Genomic DNA, 16,737 nt, shown 5'->3' on the forward strand with positions numbered 1-16,737 from the left:
CTTCAAGGCTTGCCGTGGATAGCTCTCGCAACATTTGTTGGAGCTTGGGCGTTGAGTGGGAGAATAGGGCAATATCGTCCGCAAAACCGAGTTTGACTATTTTTCCTCTTTGATGAAAATTGTAAAGCGTGTACAGTGTGGGTCGCCTTGCATGACACCCTTTTCAATCGGAAACGTTGGACTAGAACCAGGTTTTTCCAATTTCACGTTGGCTGAGCTGTTTATGTAGATAGTACCAACGAGTTCGACTACGTAGGTTGGATGAATTTTGTGGTGTTAAGGGCGGAAAGCATTGCTTGGTGGTAGATACTGTCGAAACCTATGGTATAGTCAATAAATTCAAGGTAAAGTGGTGTGTTAAGCTCAATGAACTTTTCAATAATCTGATTGAGCGTGTGTAGATGGTTCGCGGTAGAATAACTAGGTCGGAATCTGGCTTGTTCTGGTGGTTGATGTTAGTTCAGCAGAGAACGGATGCGATTGTAAATTATTTATACATGTGTGATGTCAAGCTAACGGGTCTATAGTTTCCGAGGTCGGATTTCTCACCCTTTTTATGGAGAAGTAAGTATAATGTGAGAATTACAGAATTTACGGGGAATTTTTCCTCAAATTAATACATGAATAAAGTGGGCTCACCTATTTTTAAGAGGGAAAGCCCCAGTATCATATGAATGCTGGTGATTGTGAAACAGCTGAGGAAAATGATCATCGCCAAGCAGTTCGAGATGATACATAGCTACGGATAAGATGATACCAATTTTCTTAATTATTTACAGCCCGCAAACAGTAAATTCACTGCTGCCCGATCACGTTGACTCCCCGGCGATGCCATTCACCCCTAGAAACAGATAATTTACCGATTGTGGGCAGTCAATGAAGGAAATTGCTGTCATCTTATCCGTAGCCATGTAAGGATCCTCTCAAACTGCTTCGCGATGGTCATTATTCTCAGCTGTTTGACAATCACCAGCATTCGGTTGATGCTAGGACTTTCCCTTAGCAGTTGATGTAACGGTAGCTGTTAATACAGAAATTTCATGTTTGATGTGGATTCTGCGACTGACTTGGTTTGTATGTTTGGTAACTCATGTTAATGGCTGGAAAAACATAATTCCAAACCTACCCGCATGGTACCGTGCTCCCATCGTTACCTGCCTCTGGCGGTAGAGGTGATGAACAAAAAAAGTACTTACATAACTTTATGTACATTGTTTTTTAGCACATAGTTTTAAAAACATAATAAATTAGCAAAAATATACAAAAAAATCAAAAATTTATTTATTTTTCATTGAAAATACGCAATATTATGAAAGAACAACGACGTATCCTAAAATAATCCCGAAGAATAACGACGGTTATCTACACACGTCTACCACTTATCCATAGAACAATGACGGTTTATACAAAACACCAATAGTTAGGACATAAAACATAGTCGCATTTGAAATACCGTCACGAAATTTAACAAACAAACAATATTGCTTTTTTAACACACCGTACCTAATTATAACTAACTTCTCAATGATTTTTGCGAAAACTAGGGCTTTTATTTTATTAAAACAAAGTCCCAAGAATAACGACGGATTTAAGAGTCCGTCTTTGTTCTATGGGAGAAGTATAAAAAAATATTGACTTGGAAAACAGAGCTTTTTAAGTAATAATTATAGCAAAAAAACATTTTAAGTACTCATTACGTGTTCCATGACTTCCATGTGCTCCTACATAGAACACTGACGGAACAAACAAACCGTCGCGCGGGAGCGGGTCGCGGGGGGTGAGGGTCACCGCAGAACATCGACGGGACGTCACAAGCGCCCATGTACTACGCGAAAAAATCAAAACCGTCAGTGTTCGACTCTGTATTTCACTTATTATAAAAGATTTTAAAATTTTTTTTTGCTGTATTGGTAAATACTGAAATTTTAAAGACGAATCTGTAACAATCCGAAAATCGAAAAAAATCAGATCCGTCACTGTTCTACGACTGCGACGAATTTGTGCTGCACGAATTGTAGGAAATATCGCAAATATCTCTGTACTCCTCGTAGGTATGTAGGTATTACTGAAACCATTGTTTGCTTGCTTGGGTTTGTTATGCGTTACTGTAAAAAAGTAAATTTTTGCTTAGTATAAGTATTTAGCAATTTAACTAGCCAATCCCTTCACCACGGTGACAAAGCCATTAAAGCCAAGCTCTTGTAGTTATTTGTCACCGACAAGGTAAGAAGAAGGCTGCAGTTTGGTCAAGATTATATTAACCACGGCCATCAGTGCCCGTATTTTGTAACTTTTTGAGAGTTAGCAACCGGTGATAATTTGTATCAACTTAGAGACTTATTAACCGAAAACACCAAAAATCTTAGTGAAAGAAATATGCAAGAAGCCTACCAATATAACCTTACATTCAACATAAACGTTTGTGAAATCTGATAAGTCAGTAAAAAGTTATTAATTAATAATGCTCTAAGTTGTCAGCCATTTTATACCAACCAACCCCACTCAGAGTTACATAATACGGGGGCTGAGCCCTCAGATCTAACCCTCACTCGCGGGTGGTAACTCTCCAAGTTTCTACATTCACTATCTCTTGTCTTATTCAGTGTACATTTGTAGTCTACGACATAGGATGCAAACCTTATCTCTCTTATTAATCTTATAATGTTCCTACACATCTAGATTGTAATGCGCAGGTTTCCGCACGATATTTTCTCTCTTCAGCCCAAGGTACTTACTGCTTAATGCTGTTTTCTCGTCGCCATGCATGTTATAGCGGGTTTAGACTCGGGTTTAGCATATTATATTCTAGATGCATCTTCCTTGCTAAGTAGGTATATTTTGTATTTTACTTTACGGTTTGTAAATAAATTTAATATCAACAATCCTATAGGTACTATACTGTTATAAATCCGTTTTCTTTACTCTTTCACACTAGTTATAAATGAGGAACGTAACACATGTTTAATAGTAATAATTATCTCAACGGCATTATAATATTTATGTATATACCTATTAGCAATTTTTAATTACTTTTAAAAACATAGGTAAAGTTATACCGTTTTAGCAGACCTATGAGGCATTCATAAGTTTTTTTACATAATCCGAGCAACTTAGTACTTAATTAATAAAAAAAAAGCGTAGGTGAAAACGCGGGTAGCACTCCAGTGGCACGGCGTCGTCGGCGTTAATTTCGCTCGTCGCTCGGAAACACAAACAAGCACACATTAACATTGCAGACCCGCGCTCCTTGCGGTCGCGCTAGCCAGGGCCGCACTCGGGCCGCACTCGGCCTGTCTCATATGATACGGACCAGGTATACGGTGTACCAGAGATTTGTATAAGGATATATTTTGCGACGGCTACACATGAGGATCATAAGCCTATTCTAAGCCGATTTAACATTATGAGTATCCCTTCTATTCTATTCTATATGGGGGTTTAAAAAGTACCTACTTGCATCTGGCTCTCTCGAATGGAGCATGTGGATATGAATATAATATTATATAGTAGTCGTTTTTTCGGTAGATCCTTATACACACCAGCAATGAAAACGTTCTAGTGACATAATAATATGAAACAGCAATGACATGTGGAACTTTTTCATTGCTCACGAGTGTATAATATGATAAAGTTAATATGATCTGGGGATACTTATGTCTTTACTTTATCATTCAGCATTGTAAATTGTAAAAAATGTGAGTTCCGGTTGTAACAAGAAGCCGACTTAAAAGTCTGGCATACTTCCCATATTTTCCACTAGAAATCCCGAATCACAGTCAACGAATTGTCGCTTGGAAGCCTTATACGATCGCGGCTTGGCATACCACAAAATTACGAGATTAACTTTGCCTTTCAATTAAAATCAGCCTACGAAATCAAGCTACGCGTATGTAGTTATTGTGAGTTTATATAAGATACAAATACAATTAGTAGTTATTCTAAAATCGGAATGATTCCATCTACTATTCTACTACTACTTCTACAATTATATATCGATATGGTGAAACCATTACCGGCGAATAATATCTCTAGCCATGCTGCTAAAACTAAAATATGGTCTTCAACATACACAACCTTAGGTCTTAGTGCGTCCTCGTGCAATATGCAAGTAATATGTTGAATTTTCGCCAGTCTCAAGCACAATACGCTTATGAATGTTGCATTCTGTAAGCAGCTGTGGCTTTTGTTTCCACGTTTCTTAGTTCATATTCGAGGTAGAGACCACACTTCTGTTGCTAAGTGAAACCATAAGTTGGCGTTTACATGACTGAGTACGTTGGAAATAAGGAAAGCGAGAGACATAAAGTGCGATTATGTTTTGGGACTACAGTTTCAATATTTGGAACATCGTAGCAGAATAAAATTTATAGCGGCTTGCGTGTCTTCAGTACTTTAGAATCGTGAAATTTTAACCTAGCCTCTTATTATAACAACATTTATTTCCGCATCGTATATTTTATCCTAGTTTAATTTACACTATGAGTAGGTAGGACGTATTAAAAGAATCCCTATTTTCCTAGCTCGGGAAAGCTGAAAGCATTTTTGTTAATGCTAAATTTTACTAAGCAGGAAGTGAAATAAGTAACGTATATTTTCACAGATTTTAACACAGCGTGCAGCCAGATGTGTCCTAACGTAACTAAAGCTAAAATAACTTGGTGTGTCTGCTGCTAATACGGTGTTCCGGCGCGGCGTCCAAAACTAGCGAGGAAACATTGTTTTCAACACGTATCCAGTATTTCTTACTTCCTGCTCTCGTGAATTCCCGCGAGTAACAGGATATCCAACAATAGTCCACCTTTTCAATAATAGCTTAATAAAAGAGTGCACAAAGGAGCCTCTCCAAGTGACGTATCGTACTTTGCATACGTCCAGCGTACCAAGGGCAATCACCGACTGTCGCTAATACGCCTGGCCAACCCTTTCACTGCGGTGACAAAACTAACCAAATCAAGTCACAGCTAGCTAGTCACCGATAGGTTAAGAACATAAATCAAGGAATGAATTATAGCACACCCAGCCAGGAGTTACCCTGTATCACGAAAATTGTCGCACCTACTAGGGAACGCTCAGTTTTGAACTGAACACACGCAAGGATAGGTTAGGAAAGTAAATATCACCGAGCGAGTAGGGTAAAACACCCAGTAACTGACCATGTGCCAGTAACTGACCACCTTCCTCTTCAGCTCCAATAAATAAGAAATATAGCCAAGCAGGGCCATCTAGTGAACCTCCAGTCTATTTTGTGGTTCATTGAGAGCATTACTGATACAAAAGATTTTGCCAGCCGCCAACAGATGGATAGTGAGCGATCGAAAAAGTTCAGTTGGTGCGCGAACCGAGTAAATTGCAGTTGTGACTAACGTATTTGTTAAGGTAAGTGAATTTTTTGATCGTAAAATTTACCATGAAAAAAATTTAAATCATTAAAAGAAAAAATTATACCATATAGATTTAATTATAAAGATTACGTTTTTGATAAGATTCAGCTTGTTATTTCCCGTTTGATTGTTTTTAATGGGGTGGACAGTTACTGGACGACAAAACAGCGATTTTCCAATAACTGACCACCTATGTCGGTTATTGGGATTTTTGGTTGAAGCTGAATTTAGGCAAAATAAGAACGTAATATTAAAGCTCATATGTGCCATTTTCTTGTGTCAAAATATGAGCATTCTATCTTCACTCCTTCCATTTACTGACATAGGTGGTCAGTTATTGGGTAAATTGGTGGTCAGTTACTGGTATTATTATATATGATATATTTTTACAGCTTTCAGCGAGATGAAAAAGCGCCAAAATAGCCAAAAAAGTATAGAAAGGGCAATTCCACTTGTCTAAGACAAACTAGGATCAACAAGACATTCCAAAATAATTCAGGGTGACATGCTAGCACCTTTTAAAATATAGAGAATTCAAACACAAAGTCCATGTTTGTTCCAGATTCGGTATTAGCTCATGAGGAGGATAAAAACGCTGGTGGAGCATACTGTCGGCCTGGGATGATGTGGATTCTCCAGGATAAAGACAGATGTCACAATTTTTCCTTAAAGATAATCCTTGGAGCAGTCCCTTCAAGAATGCAAGACCAGGAGAAAAATGGCTTTCACCATCTCACTCTATGAAAAGATACTCAAATGCTTTCTTCAGAACAGGTGAAGGCGTACCTAACCAATGCCAGCGCTTGTGAACCAGATGAAATTGGTTCCCCGAGCACAAAATCACTTGGCGAACAAGACCTCAATGACGCTATTAATGACCCAACCCGAATATACGTTACCGACGAAACGCGCCTCCACATTTTTCCAAAGACAGGCAAAGCCACTTTAGCAAAATAGGAAAAAGAAAGCATCACTACAATGCTAGCACCCTCAGCCGGTGCACCAACACGCCCTTCAATGGCATTATGAACGGCCAGCAGATTTCAAACAGAACGGTAAAATTGGCAAACAAGAAATGGGGCATTCTTCTATAAGTTGTTACCACGACCAACACCCCAGCCATTTGCAACCGATACCACAACTATCCGGAATCCACTGGCAACGCTATAATATCATTGGCAGACACATTAGTCCAGCAGCGGAAAATCCAGAAAGTACAGCGATGTTCTGCTTCAGTGACGCCTCTTGAACGAGGCAAAGATTCCCTGTTCCCCTTGCAGAAATGACTACTCCTGTCTTTGGCCAAATATTCCAGTTGAATCCTCAACAAAGTCATTGAAATTCCGTTCATCAAGGCATCTTTGTATCCTGAAAAACTAACCCCCCATATCTGATTCGGTCATAATTACAATGGCTAGCCTCAATGACTCTTTTAGCCGCACTGAAAGTCTCTGGGTGGGGTTTCAGCAATAATGAAAACCATCTGTCTCTGGTCCTGCATCCTTGAAAGGACCGGCGGGGAAAGGGCCTACTTTTCCGGCGGGGAATTTATCTTTTCCCAGGCCGACGATACAATCTACCACGATTCCTCCTCCTCATCAATTGATGCTGAGTATGGAAAAGACCGGCTTTAGCGCTTGGATTCGCTACTTTATATTTAAGAAAATGCTCGTTTCTGGCACCATGAATGCTTCATGGGCCTGTCCCACTGATCCTGGCTTGTTCCGGACAAACAAAATCGCCCTTTCTGTTACTTATCTGAAGGTACTACATTGGGGCAACTTAGTCTCCCGGAAAGCTGTAAATTTAAAATGCGTGTTCACTATGTGCATGTGTGTTTATTCCTTTGTTTTTATTATTTAACAAAAATGCATAAACTTGTGTTTTTCATAAATAAATGGTTGATTATTAGGATAAGATATCATTTAAATTATGCATTAATCTGATTAATTAATTTAATGCACTTTTCAGTTAAGAAACCTTGAGCAAAAGTGATGTGTCACACATTAAAAGAGACCGGAGGATCGGTACTATTACATGAAGTAATCAAATAAATAAATAATAATAAGATTTAATCATAATTCTATTTTTAAACCATTTAAAATTGGTGGTCAGTTACTGGCATCGAGTGTGGTCAGTTACTAGATTTTAGTGGTCAGTTACTGGGAAAATCACTAATTTTTTTTTGCAAAAATATATAAAATAATGAGTAACTTCTACATGTTTGCTATTTACTCAGGAATGTAGCTCTGTTATTCTAGTTTCTAAAACAAAAATCGGATTTAATAAGCGATAAGAATTGAGCCCGCTACAGATAAATTACTGGAACAACTCCCTTAAGGTGGTCAGTTACTGGGTGTTTTGCCCTACCTAGACAATCTAGCAGAACAGATAAAGGTAAGGCCTCATCGGCACAGGTTTCTTTTAACTAACAAGTGAGGCTCTGGTCACTACTTTGTTACTAAACTACTGTACGCAACAAAAACTATTCAAAATAAAAACTGAAAAATTGTACTCACAGTTAACACTAAGATCCACGGTGGCCTCCAGCTGTTCCCCCTCGTTCATGGCGCGGTTCCACACCACGCACCGGTAGATGGCGCCATCATCATCACGTGTGGGGCTCAGGGAGAGGGTGGACACGGTGGGCTCGCTGCGGGACCTGGCGCTCGTCACGTTGGCCTCCAGCTGGTAGGGGGAACCCTCGCGGTACCATCTGAGGAGGGAGTAAGAGAGGTTAGAAGGAGATAATATGTAAGGCGGTGAAGGTTGGTTTCCAGGTTTAAGGTAGACAGATAAAGTAGAACTATTAATGCATTTGTAGATAGAATATTCTTTATTTTTACACACACATGAAAAATAACTAACATAACTTAAGTACTAACACATACGTACAAAAATTGCGGTCTTATCACATAATGCGTTTTTTTTAAGACAACCTTAGTGTGGTAGGATATTTATGATCGAAGAGGGGTCAAGTATACTAAAGAATTCTAAAGCAATAACATTACTGTTGTACGGTTACTGCAGTAGAGTCAAGTTTGAAGTTTTTGATAAAAGTATTCTCTAATTAGGTAGTCATTTATCTACCAATAACCTATACTTAGTTTTTTTTAATAAATATAATAACGGCCTATTTCCTCGTGTCTTGATTCTCAAACTCTGAATCAGTGTCAGATTTGCTACCTGTCTGATAATGAAGTATATTTTTACAATACAAAAACATCTCCAATTATATTCTGTTCTAATTAAGCATTATAATTTTTGAAGGTGAACGAGTAGATTAGCCGAGAGACTTGCAGATCATTTTTCTAATCGATTTCGAGGAAACCTGCGGTTGACAGCAAAGGGTTCTTTCGGAGAATTAACCTTTAAACATTACACTCAAATAACTGACTGACAACGGAACACTAGGGAATCAAAATATATTAAATGTTTCGTTTGTTTTCTGCCTAGGAATTGTACGTATCTACTAAAAAACTGGAGTACCTACAGGGCTTATGAAGGCTGAGCTGAGCTTTTCTGAAGACGGCAATTAGAAACGGGGCGAGTACCTGCCTGACGAATAGATATTACGAGAATGAATCGTTTATTGAACACATTTCAATTAACTTTGGCATTCAATTACCCCATAGCCTGCAGTATAGCTGCTGCATGTGATCCTTGATTAGAAATAGACATTCCTATCTAAGTACTTATAAGGATCAACGGCTCAATGTCTGGATTTTACCAAGTAATATTACAATAAGTAGGTAGGTACTTTAATCAATAGAAAAATTAAGATACCAGTAAAGGAAACGATCAAAATGAAAACTTTACCTATATGATGTATGAATTCGCGACGTGGATGGGTTCTCTCATTTCTAGGATTTCTACATGATCAGATTTCCGCAAAATGTTTTCCTTTACCATAAGAACGATCTTATGTAAATATATAAGTACCTACATAATTCTCTATGGTGCCTCAGTAGAGAAAGATATCGTTAGTTCACGTTTCTCGATTTGAACCCGTGTCTCTTTTGTAAGAAGTACTATGTGTTCACCCGTTGTGCTACCGCTGCCGCCGAAGACTTTCAAAGATGTATTATGTACTATAAAGATACTATGGATAAGATTACGCTAGTATATTTTTATTCTTATAATGCAGTAACTGTACATTTAAGCTTTCGTTGTTTTCCTGTTTAGGTAAGTATACATTTTCATGGAGCAAACAGGAAAAAGGAGGCCACGAGACTCATCATATTGGACAACTTTTGTTGTACGACTTTGTAGGACTTGAGTCCGACTAGATGTTATGTTTTATTATGACCAGAACTGTGACGAAAAAACAATAAATATCTAACAGTGATGGAATAGACTATCTACTCTAGGCCCCGTGGTCAATAAATTTCAAATAAGCAATCATTCATAATATTGGATTTATATCTTTGTATTCACAGCACGGCAGATTAACGTTTTGTACTTTCAATAGCATTGTTTCAGAAAGCACATAGACACACACACACACACACATAGAGGTAAGTATATAAGCTTCCTAGTCGGTCATTGTATAAGCTTCACCAGCAGATGAGTATCGCACTAATGCAGTTGAAATGTGTAGGCTTCAGAATAGGCTTTCATTAGCGACTGATTAATCCGATTATGTTTATGTTTTGCAAAAATTTTAAACTAAATAATTTATTAATTCTGCTTCATGGAAAAAAGCAGATCTCATTAAATATCAATCATCGTGCCACAGTTATTTGTTTTATCTAAAATACTCATCTGTATTTAACGACCGTTATACATACACTAGTCTAACTTTAGTAAACAATATTTCGTGCAAATTTATGATTAACACCTTAACCCCAGAAAGTTACAAATTGCTACCCTTGGACCTTAAACGTGATTTCAAACTGTCGTGTACCTAAGCCATTAGTTTACTTCTAATCGGGAAATTAATACAGAGTTCCCACAAGTTCGAGGTCTTTGCTAATGAAGTTGTCCAACAAAACACAAGTATACCTACGTATACATATCATTATGTACTTGTATATTATTACCCGTCAAAGTTGCTGCAAACAACAGTTTTAAAAGTTCTTCAGTTTTTGTAAACACGACACGCAAAATACAAGTTTCATAAAGACTCGAGTCACGTAGGGCTTACCGCGCCCATTAAACGCCCTTATTGCGATGGTCATAGGGCTCCTCCGCTATTACGGAGATAACACAGTATAAGTTTACGTTCTAGGGCCGTAATTGCGCTATGTGGAATTTACGCTCATGAGTAAGGTCGGAGTTGCGGGCGGCTGCGGTTCCGATCCACTTGTAAAGTGTCTGCAAACGCTTATTTGATACTGCAGCTTCAGCCTTCAATAGCGCTCCAGAATTTCATTTCATTGGTGCAGCCGGACGCATTTTGCGGCGAATTTAGTGGGGAAAACGAAGGAAGTTGTAGCAGACTGGTATGTGAATAAAGTAATTCTGAAATGATACAATAGATGCGAACTTGCATGCACCGGATGCCGGGGCCAGCACACCTGTAAGATGCGCTCGTTTCACAGCCAACTAGGTATCAACAGGTCTCCTTACTTCACTGCTTTTTGTCAAAAGTATTTCTCAAATCAAACTTATTTTTGAATACCTGTATTTTTCATAGAAACTCATATTAAATATGAGCATTTCTAGAAGGAAAACACAAAATGAGCCATATTTCCCCACTATCCCGCAACATGTAGGGTACGGGTAATGTACATTTGGTAGTATCGTCATAAGGAAAGGGTCAGCATTACTCAGGAAGTTAGAAATGGTCTAATTTTACAGCATTTTGTTTACCTACTTAATGACTTACATTACCTAGCACCCGGTAGCGCATACCGTTACTAAAATACATAGTGAAGATGTCTTGGTAAGTACCTACCTAGATAAATTCATAGATTCAAATAGGATAATTATCACCTTCTTTGCTAGCTTCTGTGAGACAGACTGTGGTACGCTCGAGTCTGCTTTGTTCTATGACCAGACCCCTAATATTTTACGGATTATTTTTATAAAAACTAAAAAAATTAAAGCACCTATATTATTATATGTATGTAGGTCATAAAATAAAGTTATTAATTTCAATTTTCATTTTCTTTGAAAACTTTAAAACTTTCTTCGCTAAAAGTTTCCAGCTACCTCAAGTACCTAAGTTAAATATACGGCTTCTTTAATAAACAGCGTATATGTTGACCTTCCAAGCGTTAGGGTGACCACACAATATTGACTTATACCCTCGAACCCTCGGTCTAACCCGAACTAAGACATTAGCATACGGCCATTTGTTTTGTTGTATTTACACGGGACCGAAGCCGAGGCCATTTTTATTATTATGTTAAATAAATTGTATTTTAACCCTTAAGCTGACAACGATTGTTGCAAAAAAACGTCGTAAAAATAGAGCTAAAGTTCAATTTATGTGTTTGATTACATATTATCTTGACTATCCTGAAAAATTAAGGGCAACTCGCTCATAATTTTATGTACTTCACTTTTTATACCTTGCCATTTTCATCTCCGTAATTTAGGTATATTTAGTACCAAATTCAGTAAAAATACAGGCTCAGAATATTTGAAGGATAATTTTATAACAAATATGAAATAAAATATATAGGTACATAAGTACTTATTTAAACATATGTTGTAAAATAATAATTTATTGTTACGATATGATAACACGTACAATGTTGTTGACAAGTATTTTCACAAGAACAAATACTTACTTTTCAAAGTAGGGTGCCAGTGCCAATGAGTCGACACATAGGGACGTCAAATATTATTTTAAAATCTTACCTGCATGATAATTTTAAGAAAAAAGTTACAATTAGCTTATTATCATCGTTATGAATTCGCTGCATTTTAGCAACCATGTGTTAAAAAGATAATAAAAAGTTTAAGTAAATAAATTATTTAGTACCTAAATACTTAGTTTACTTGTAACACACCATACAGAATCCTATCTTATATCTATAGTAAGGAACTATAGATCTAGTATGGGGGCAAGTTGAGCTTAGTAGCTGTGGCAACGTTTGTGGCAACCCTATAAACCCTCACTTTTCCTCTTATTGAAACTCAACTCGTAAAGAGTAAGTGGATCTTTCTTACGGCTGGAGGCTCACAAATGGATATTATTTTCCTACAATAACTGATGAGTACATAATATTATTGTTAGCGGTCTCGGTTTAGCGGAACACGCTTTGAAAACGTTATTGTCACCATGGCGTGGTTTTCCTAGTGTATAATACAGGTAAGATCAAGATTGTTTTTTTTATTTGCGGTTTGAGGTTGACTGAACTTTAGATTTGTAGAACATGTTTTTAGTATCCATATTCGAAGTTTTATTATTTTCGACAACTGTACCGTGTTTTTTAAAAGCTTATACCGAAAGCCGAATGTAGGTTTTTTTAAGTACGAAATTGTTTTGGAAACTTTACCCGACTGTGTAAGCTTACCAGTGTACATTACAAGTTACTGTTTTTTCAATTGGCGGCGCTAGTTATCTTTAGTTACAACGTTAAATGAATATAATCAACATTTAGGTCTCAGGTCTACTGCTAATTAGCTACGACTGACTGGATATTTAAAAGTTTCTTTTCTATTAGTATCTACTGATTTTTTGCACCATTGGTTAGGTTTACGTATATACAAAATGTTACTTTTATACTGAAAAAAAAACAGCAGAATAAACATAAACATAAACATAAACATTTCTTTATTGCAACACAAATAGTACAATCTAATGTAGCCCTGGTTCCTAAACTAGGGTAACCTGTGTGTCAGGAACCAGTTCCTTCCATTTGGTGGAATATCATCACACAGCATTTTTTTAAATATAAACTCTACCTAAAGAGATCAGAAGTATTATCCACCTATTTTACCTACGCTCTATTCTTTTACCTCATCTTTTACATACCTATAACTTATATAGATCATCATATTGTGCCCTAGGGGTGAAAAGGGTCCCAATAAAAAGACGAGGGTATGTATTTGAGGCGGAAAACTGGAATCTACATAATATCTCAACAATTTTCATTGTAACGTTCTATTTATTCTACGGTTTGTTTTACGAAAAGGCGAAGGCGCCTTAGTTAATGCCAACCCTATCATTTTTTTAGGCAAATTATGCCAACGAAGAAAAACAGAGTAAAATTTCGCGGTAGTTACAAGGTTTTTAATGCAGCATGACTTTTGAAATTCGCATTTTCTTTTATTAGAACTCTCATTTACTGTTTACATTTTAAATTTATTAAATTTACGGAGCGTTTTCAGCGTCGTTTGCCGTTGAATAGAAAATAATTTTAATCTAAACCGCAGTGCAAGAAACAATGTAACAGCTATTTTATATTTTTGTCAGTTCTAGTAAAAATTAGAACTTAGTTGGCACATTAGGAAGCTACTTACTTTTGAAGCAGTACGATCATTACGCCAGGCATATGCAGTGGAAAGTACTACAACTCAGCCACCGACGTAAATCTCATATAGCATGTTGAGATTGTTGAGAAGATGTTTGAACACCACTTTACAGCTTGAAGAATATTGAAGTATGTGTCCCCTTTAGCACGAATATTTAAGTCAGTCAGTCTTTTGCAAAAGTCCGTTTCTGAAAAAGCTACATATCAAAACCAGCATTGTTTTTATTATGCTTTGTTGTTCATGGAGATAAAAATGCGAAATCTACATAAAAATATATTTTTTCGATGTAACCTATACCTAAGTACCATGAAAAACTTTTGGAATAGTCTGAATAAAATAAAATATTTTTTGTAGGTTCACTCGTCTCTCTTGTCGACGACAGTGTTTTATTTACGCCAAATAAACATTTGATTGTTGTTCTAAAATATTTTCCGGTCAATCCGAGATCGAAAATGCCACTGGATCAAACTGGCCAGCGGGCAACGGCTGTATTTACTTTGCTAAAATGTAAGTACAATATTTGCGTCGAGGGTTTGTGAAAATAAATACAAAAAAACACGGGACAGCACTCGCCGTTTATGGCATTCCAAACTTGAAATGCGTTGATAATAAAATTTGCATTGGTTTTAGGGTTCCGTTAGGGTTTGAAACTTAATCATTATTATTCCGTTTTAAGTTTAAAGATTCACAGGAAAAAATATTCAAGTCACCTCTTTCAAGAGACACTAGAGATTTTCTTCGCTTAAATAGAAGTCTCGGAAGTGAGTGTTTTATTAAATAGATCGTTAGCCAGCGGCAGACGGCGGCCGACTGATGCTTGATAGCGGATACGGATGCGGATACTGCAAACCTCGTTTACCGACCCATCATCCAGATTGCTTTATTTTTTATTCATAAGCGCTGAAATTGGGCTATGATTTTGCATTGTTATGCCAAGCTATTCCACCCTAGCTGCTTTCTATAAACATAAATGCTATTTGGTATCCACGGAAATTGTCTGGAAACTTCATCTCAGAGTAAAGTAATCGAGTATTGTTTTATATAATAAGAGTAGATAACCTAGATAGTTATCTTAAATGGTTCTGAAATTTGAATGTAGAATGTAGTAAGTACCTACAATTTTTCACAACGAATTCCAATGAATACATTAACACTTAACAGTAACGGCTCCTAAATAAACCAACTAGAATCTAGGTAGATATACAAAATATAGTAAAGCAGTTTTCCCTCTTAGCGAGATTTTATCTCTTTATACTTGAAATGCTTTGTCTGAGAGGATTAGCAGTAGACGTCAAGTATTTGTCAATGTGCCTCCGATAAGCGACAAGAGCAGTATTTTTACTGCAACTTCAACTTCTGTATATACTACTAAAAAAATATAACAGCATACCTATCTACTGCTTAATTAGTTCGATTCATATCATGATTCTACCTACATTGATTTTCATATTTTGTGGATTTATGTGTATTTTAGCCGGTACATTTTTGTGTCAAAGTGATAAAATAGGACTCAAAGGGGAATAATATTATGTTCTACATTTATATCAAAATTACTTAGTACAGTAGGTATACAATTCCTAGAAAATATGCCTATGTTAGGTTTGATTTAATTTACAGTTCCGATGAAACCAAGTTTATTTAACCGTAAATAAATGTAGGTAGTTCATAATTTTAGCGAATATAATTTGTACATATCTTGTTTGACGGCGAAGCTTTTATTTACCCGTAATCTGACGGCAATTTAGACCAAGATTGATTTTCGCTTAAAATTCCTAAAGAATCTGTCCAGAACCGCGTCTATCTTTCAAAGCGGTCCGCCACTTTGACAAATTACTGTCACTCTAAAGACAATGCTCTCCGAAAATGTCTTCCTTTGATAATCTGGGTCAAGGATTGCCTTTTTTCGGAAAACAGAACTATAAGAAAATCAGACGATACTAAATTTAGATACAACTAAAAGTAATAGGTAATTAACTCGAAGGCTAAGTATTTAGTTATCAATGTCGAAACACTCTGATATACTTATTGGGATAGTAAGAATTCCCATTCCTAATCAGGGCAAAAAGAGAGTGTCTATCTTGAACTTGCACAATTATGGACCTCAAAACGGAGGTATCGTTAACATCGCAAGTAATAAGCTCCAACCTCTAATTAATTATCGAACATAAAGGTATTTTGTTACAAACATAATTTTGAGGTAGAATGACTCAACAGAAACTCTGCAACTGTAAGCCTAAGTACCTTTTAAGAATTCAGCCGAAAAGACAGAACAAATGGCCTAAGTAGACCAATAAAATGAAATAGACTGGTTCGGATATACCTATAGAGTTGCCAGGTTCATACCTCTAAATAATAGAATAGAATACTACCTACTTTATTGACTAATTAGAACACAAAAAACAATTTACACAGTGCATAGCAATAGGCGGCCTTATCGCTAAAATAAATGAGGAAGGTGTACAAATATTGTAGTAAACATTCACAAGAACATATAACTTAAACTCATACTTACTGTATCGGTGTATTTATGGGGTTGTGGGCCGTTATAAATTTCCTGTGGCACTTTGTGCGTTAATTGCACCACCGCCTAAAGCCTAAACTAGCCTAATAGCTTAGTACCTACATCTGACACGTACACGGTTTTGGAACAAATATGTTTACGATTTAAGTACTTACATAGAAATCCTACAATGATGAAACTGCACTAATTTAGTGGTTGATTTTAGCAGAATTTCTGGCAACACTAAGCCGGATCGAGGCCGGAAATGGGCGAATCAGTTCCGAACAAGTGGCCGTTCGTTTCCATCGAATCGGCTTTTACTTTAGTGCCGAGCCGTGATTGGTAACCCATAGCGCTTTAATACGTCTAACATATTTACTAGGCCTTCGGTTGTGCTAATTCCCCACTGCTAAATAGCAACTCTTA

At 36.9% G+C, this 16,737-nt stretch overlaps 1 protein-coding gene across 1 annotated transcript in view; it reads right to left on the reverse strand.

Annotated features, from left to right (window-relative positions):
- LOC105383285 (hemicentin-1) overlaps window positions 1–16,737 on the reverse strand; it is a 112,734-nt gene that overhangs the window by 29,821 nt on the left and 66,176 nt on the right. The window contains exon 4 of the mRNA XM_038119493.2: window positions 7,901–8,097. Within this exon, the coding sequence (XP_037975421.2) occupies window positions 7,901–8,097 (197 nt within the window). The remainder of the gene's footprint in view (window positions 1–7,900; window positions 8,098–16,737) is intronic.

Source organism: Plutella xylostella, chromosome 12 (genome assembly GCF_932276165.1).
Source record: "Plutella xylostella chromosome 12, ilPluXylo3.1, whole genome shotgun sequence".
Classification (NCBI taxonomy): Eukaryota; Metazoa; Arthropoda; class Insecta; order Lepidoptera; family Plutellidae; genus Plutella; species Plutella xylostella.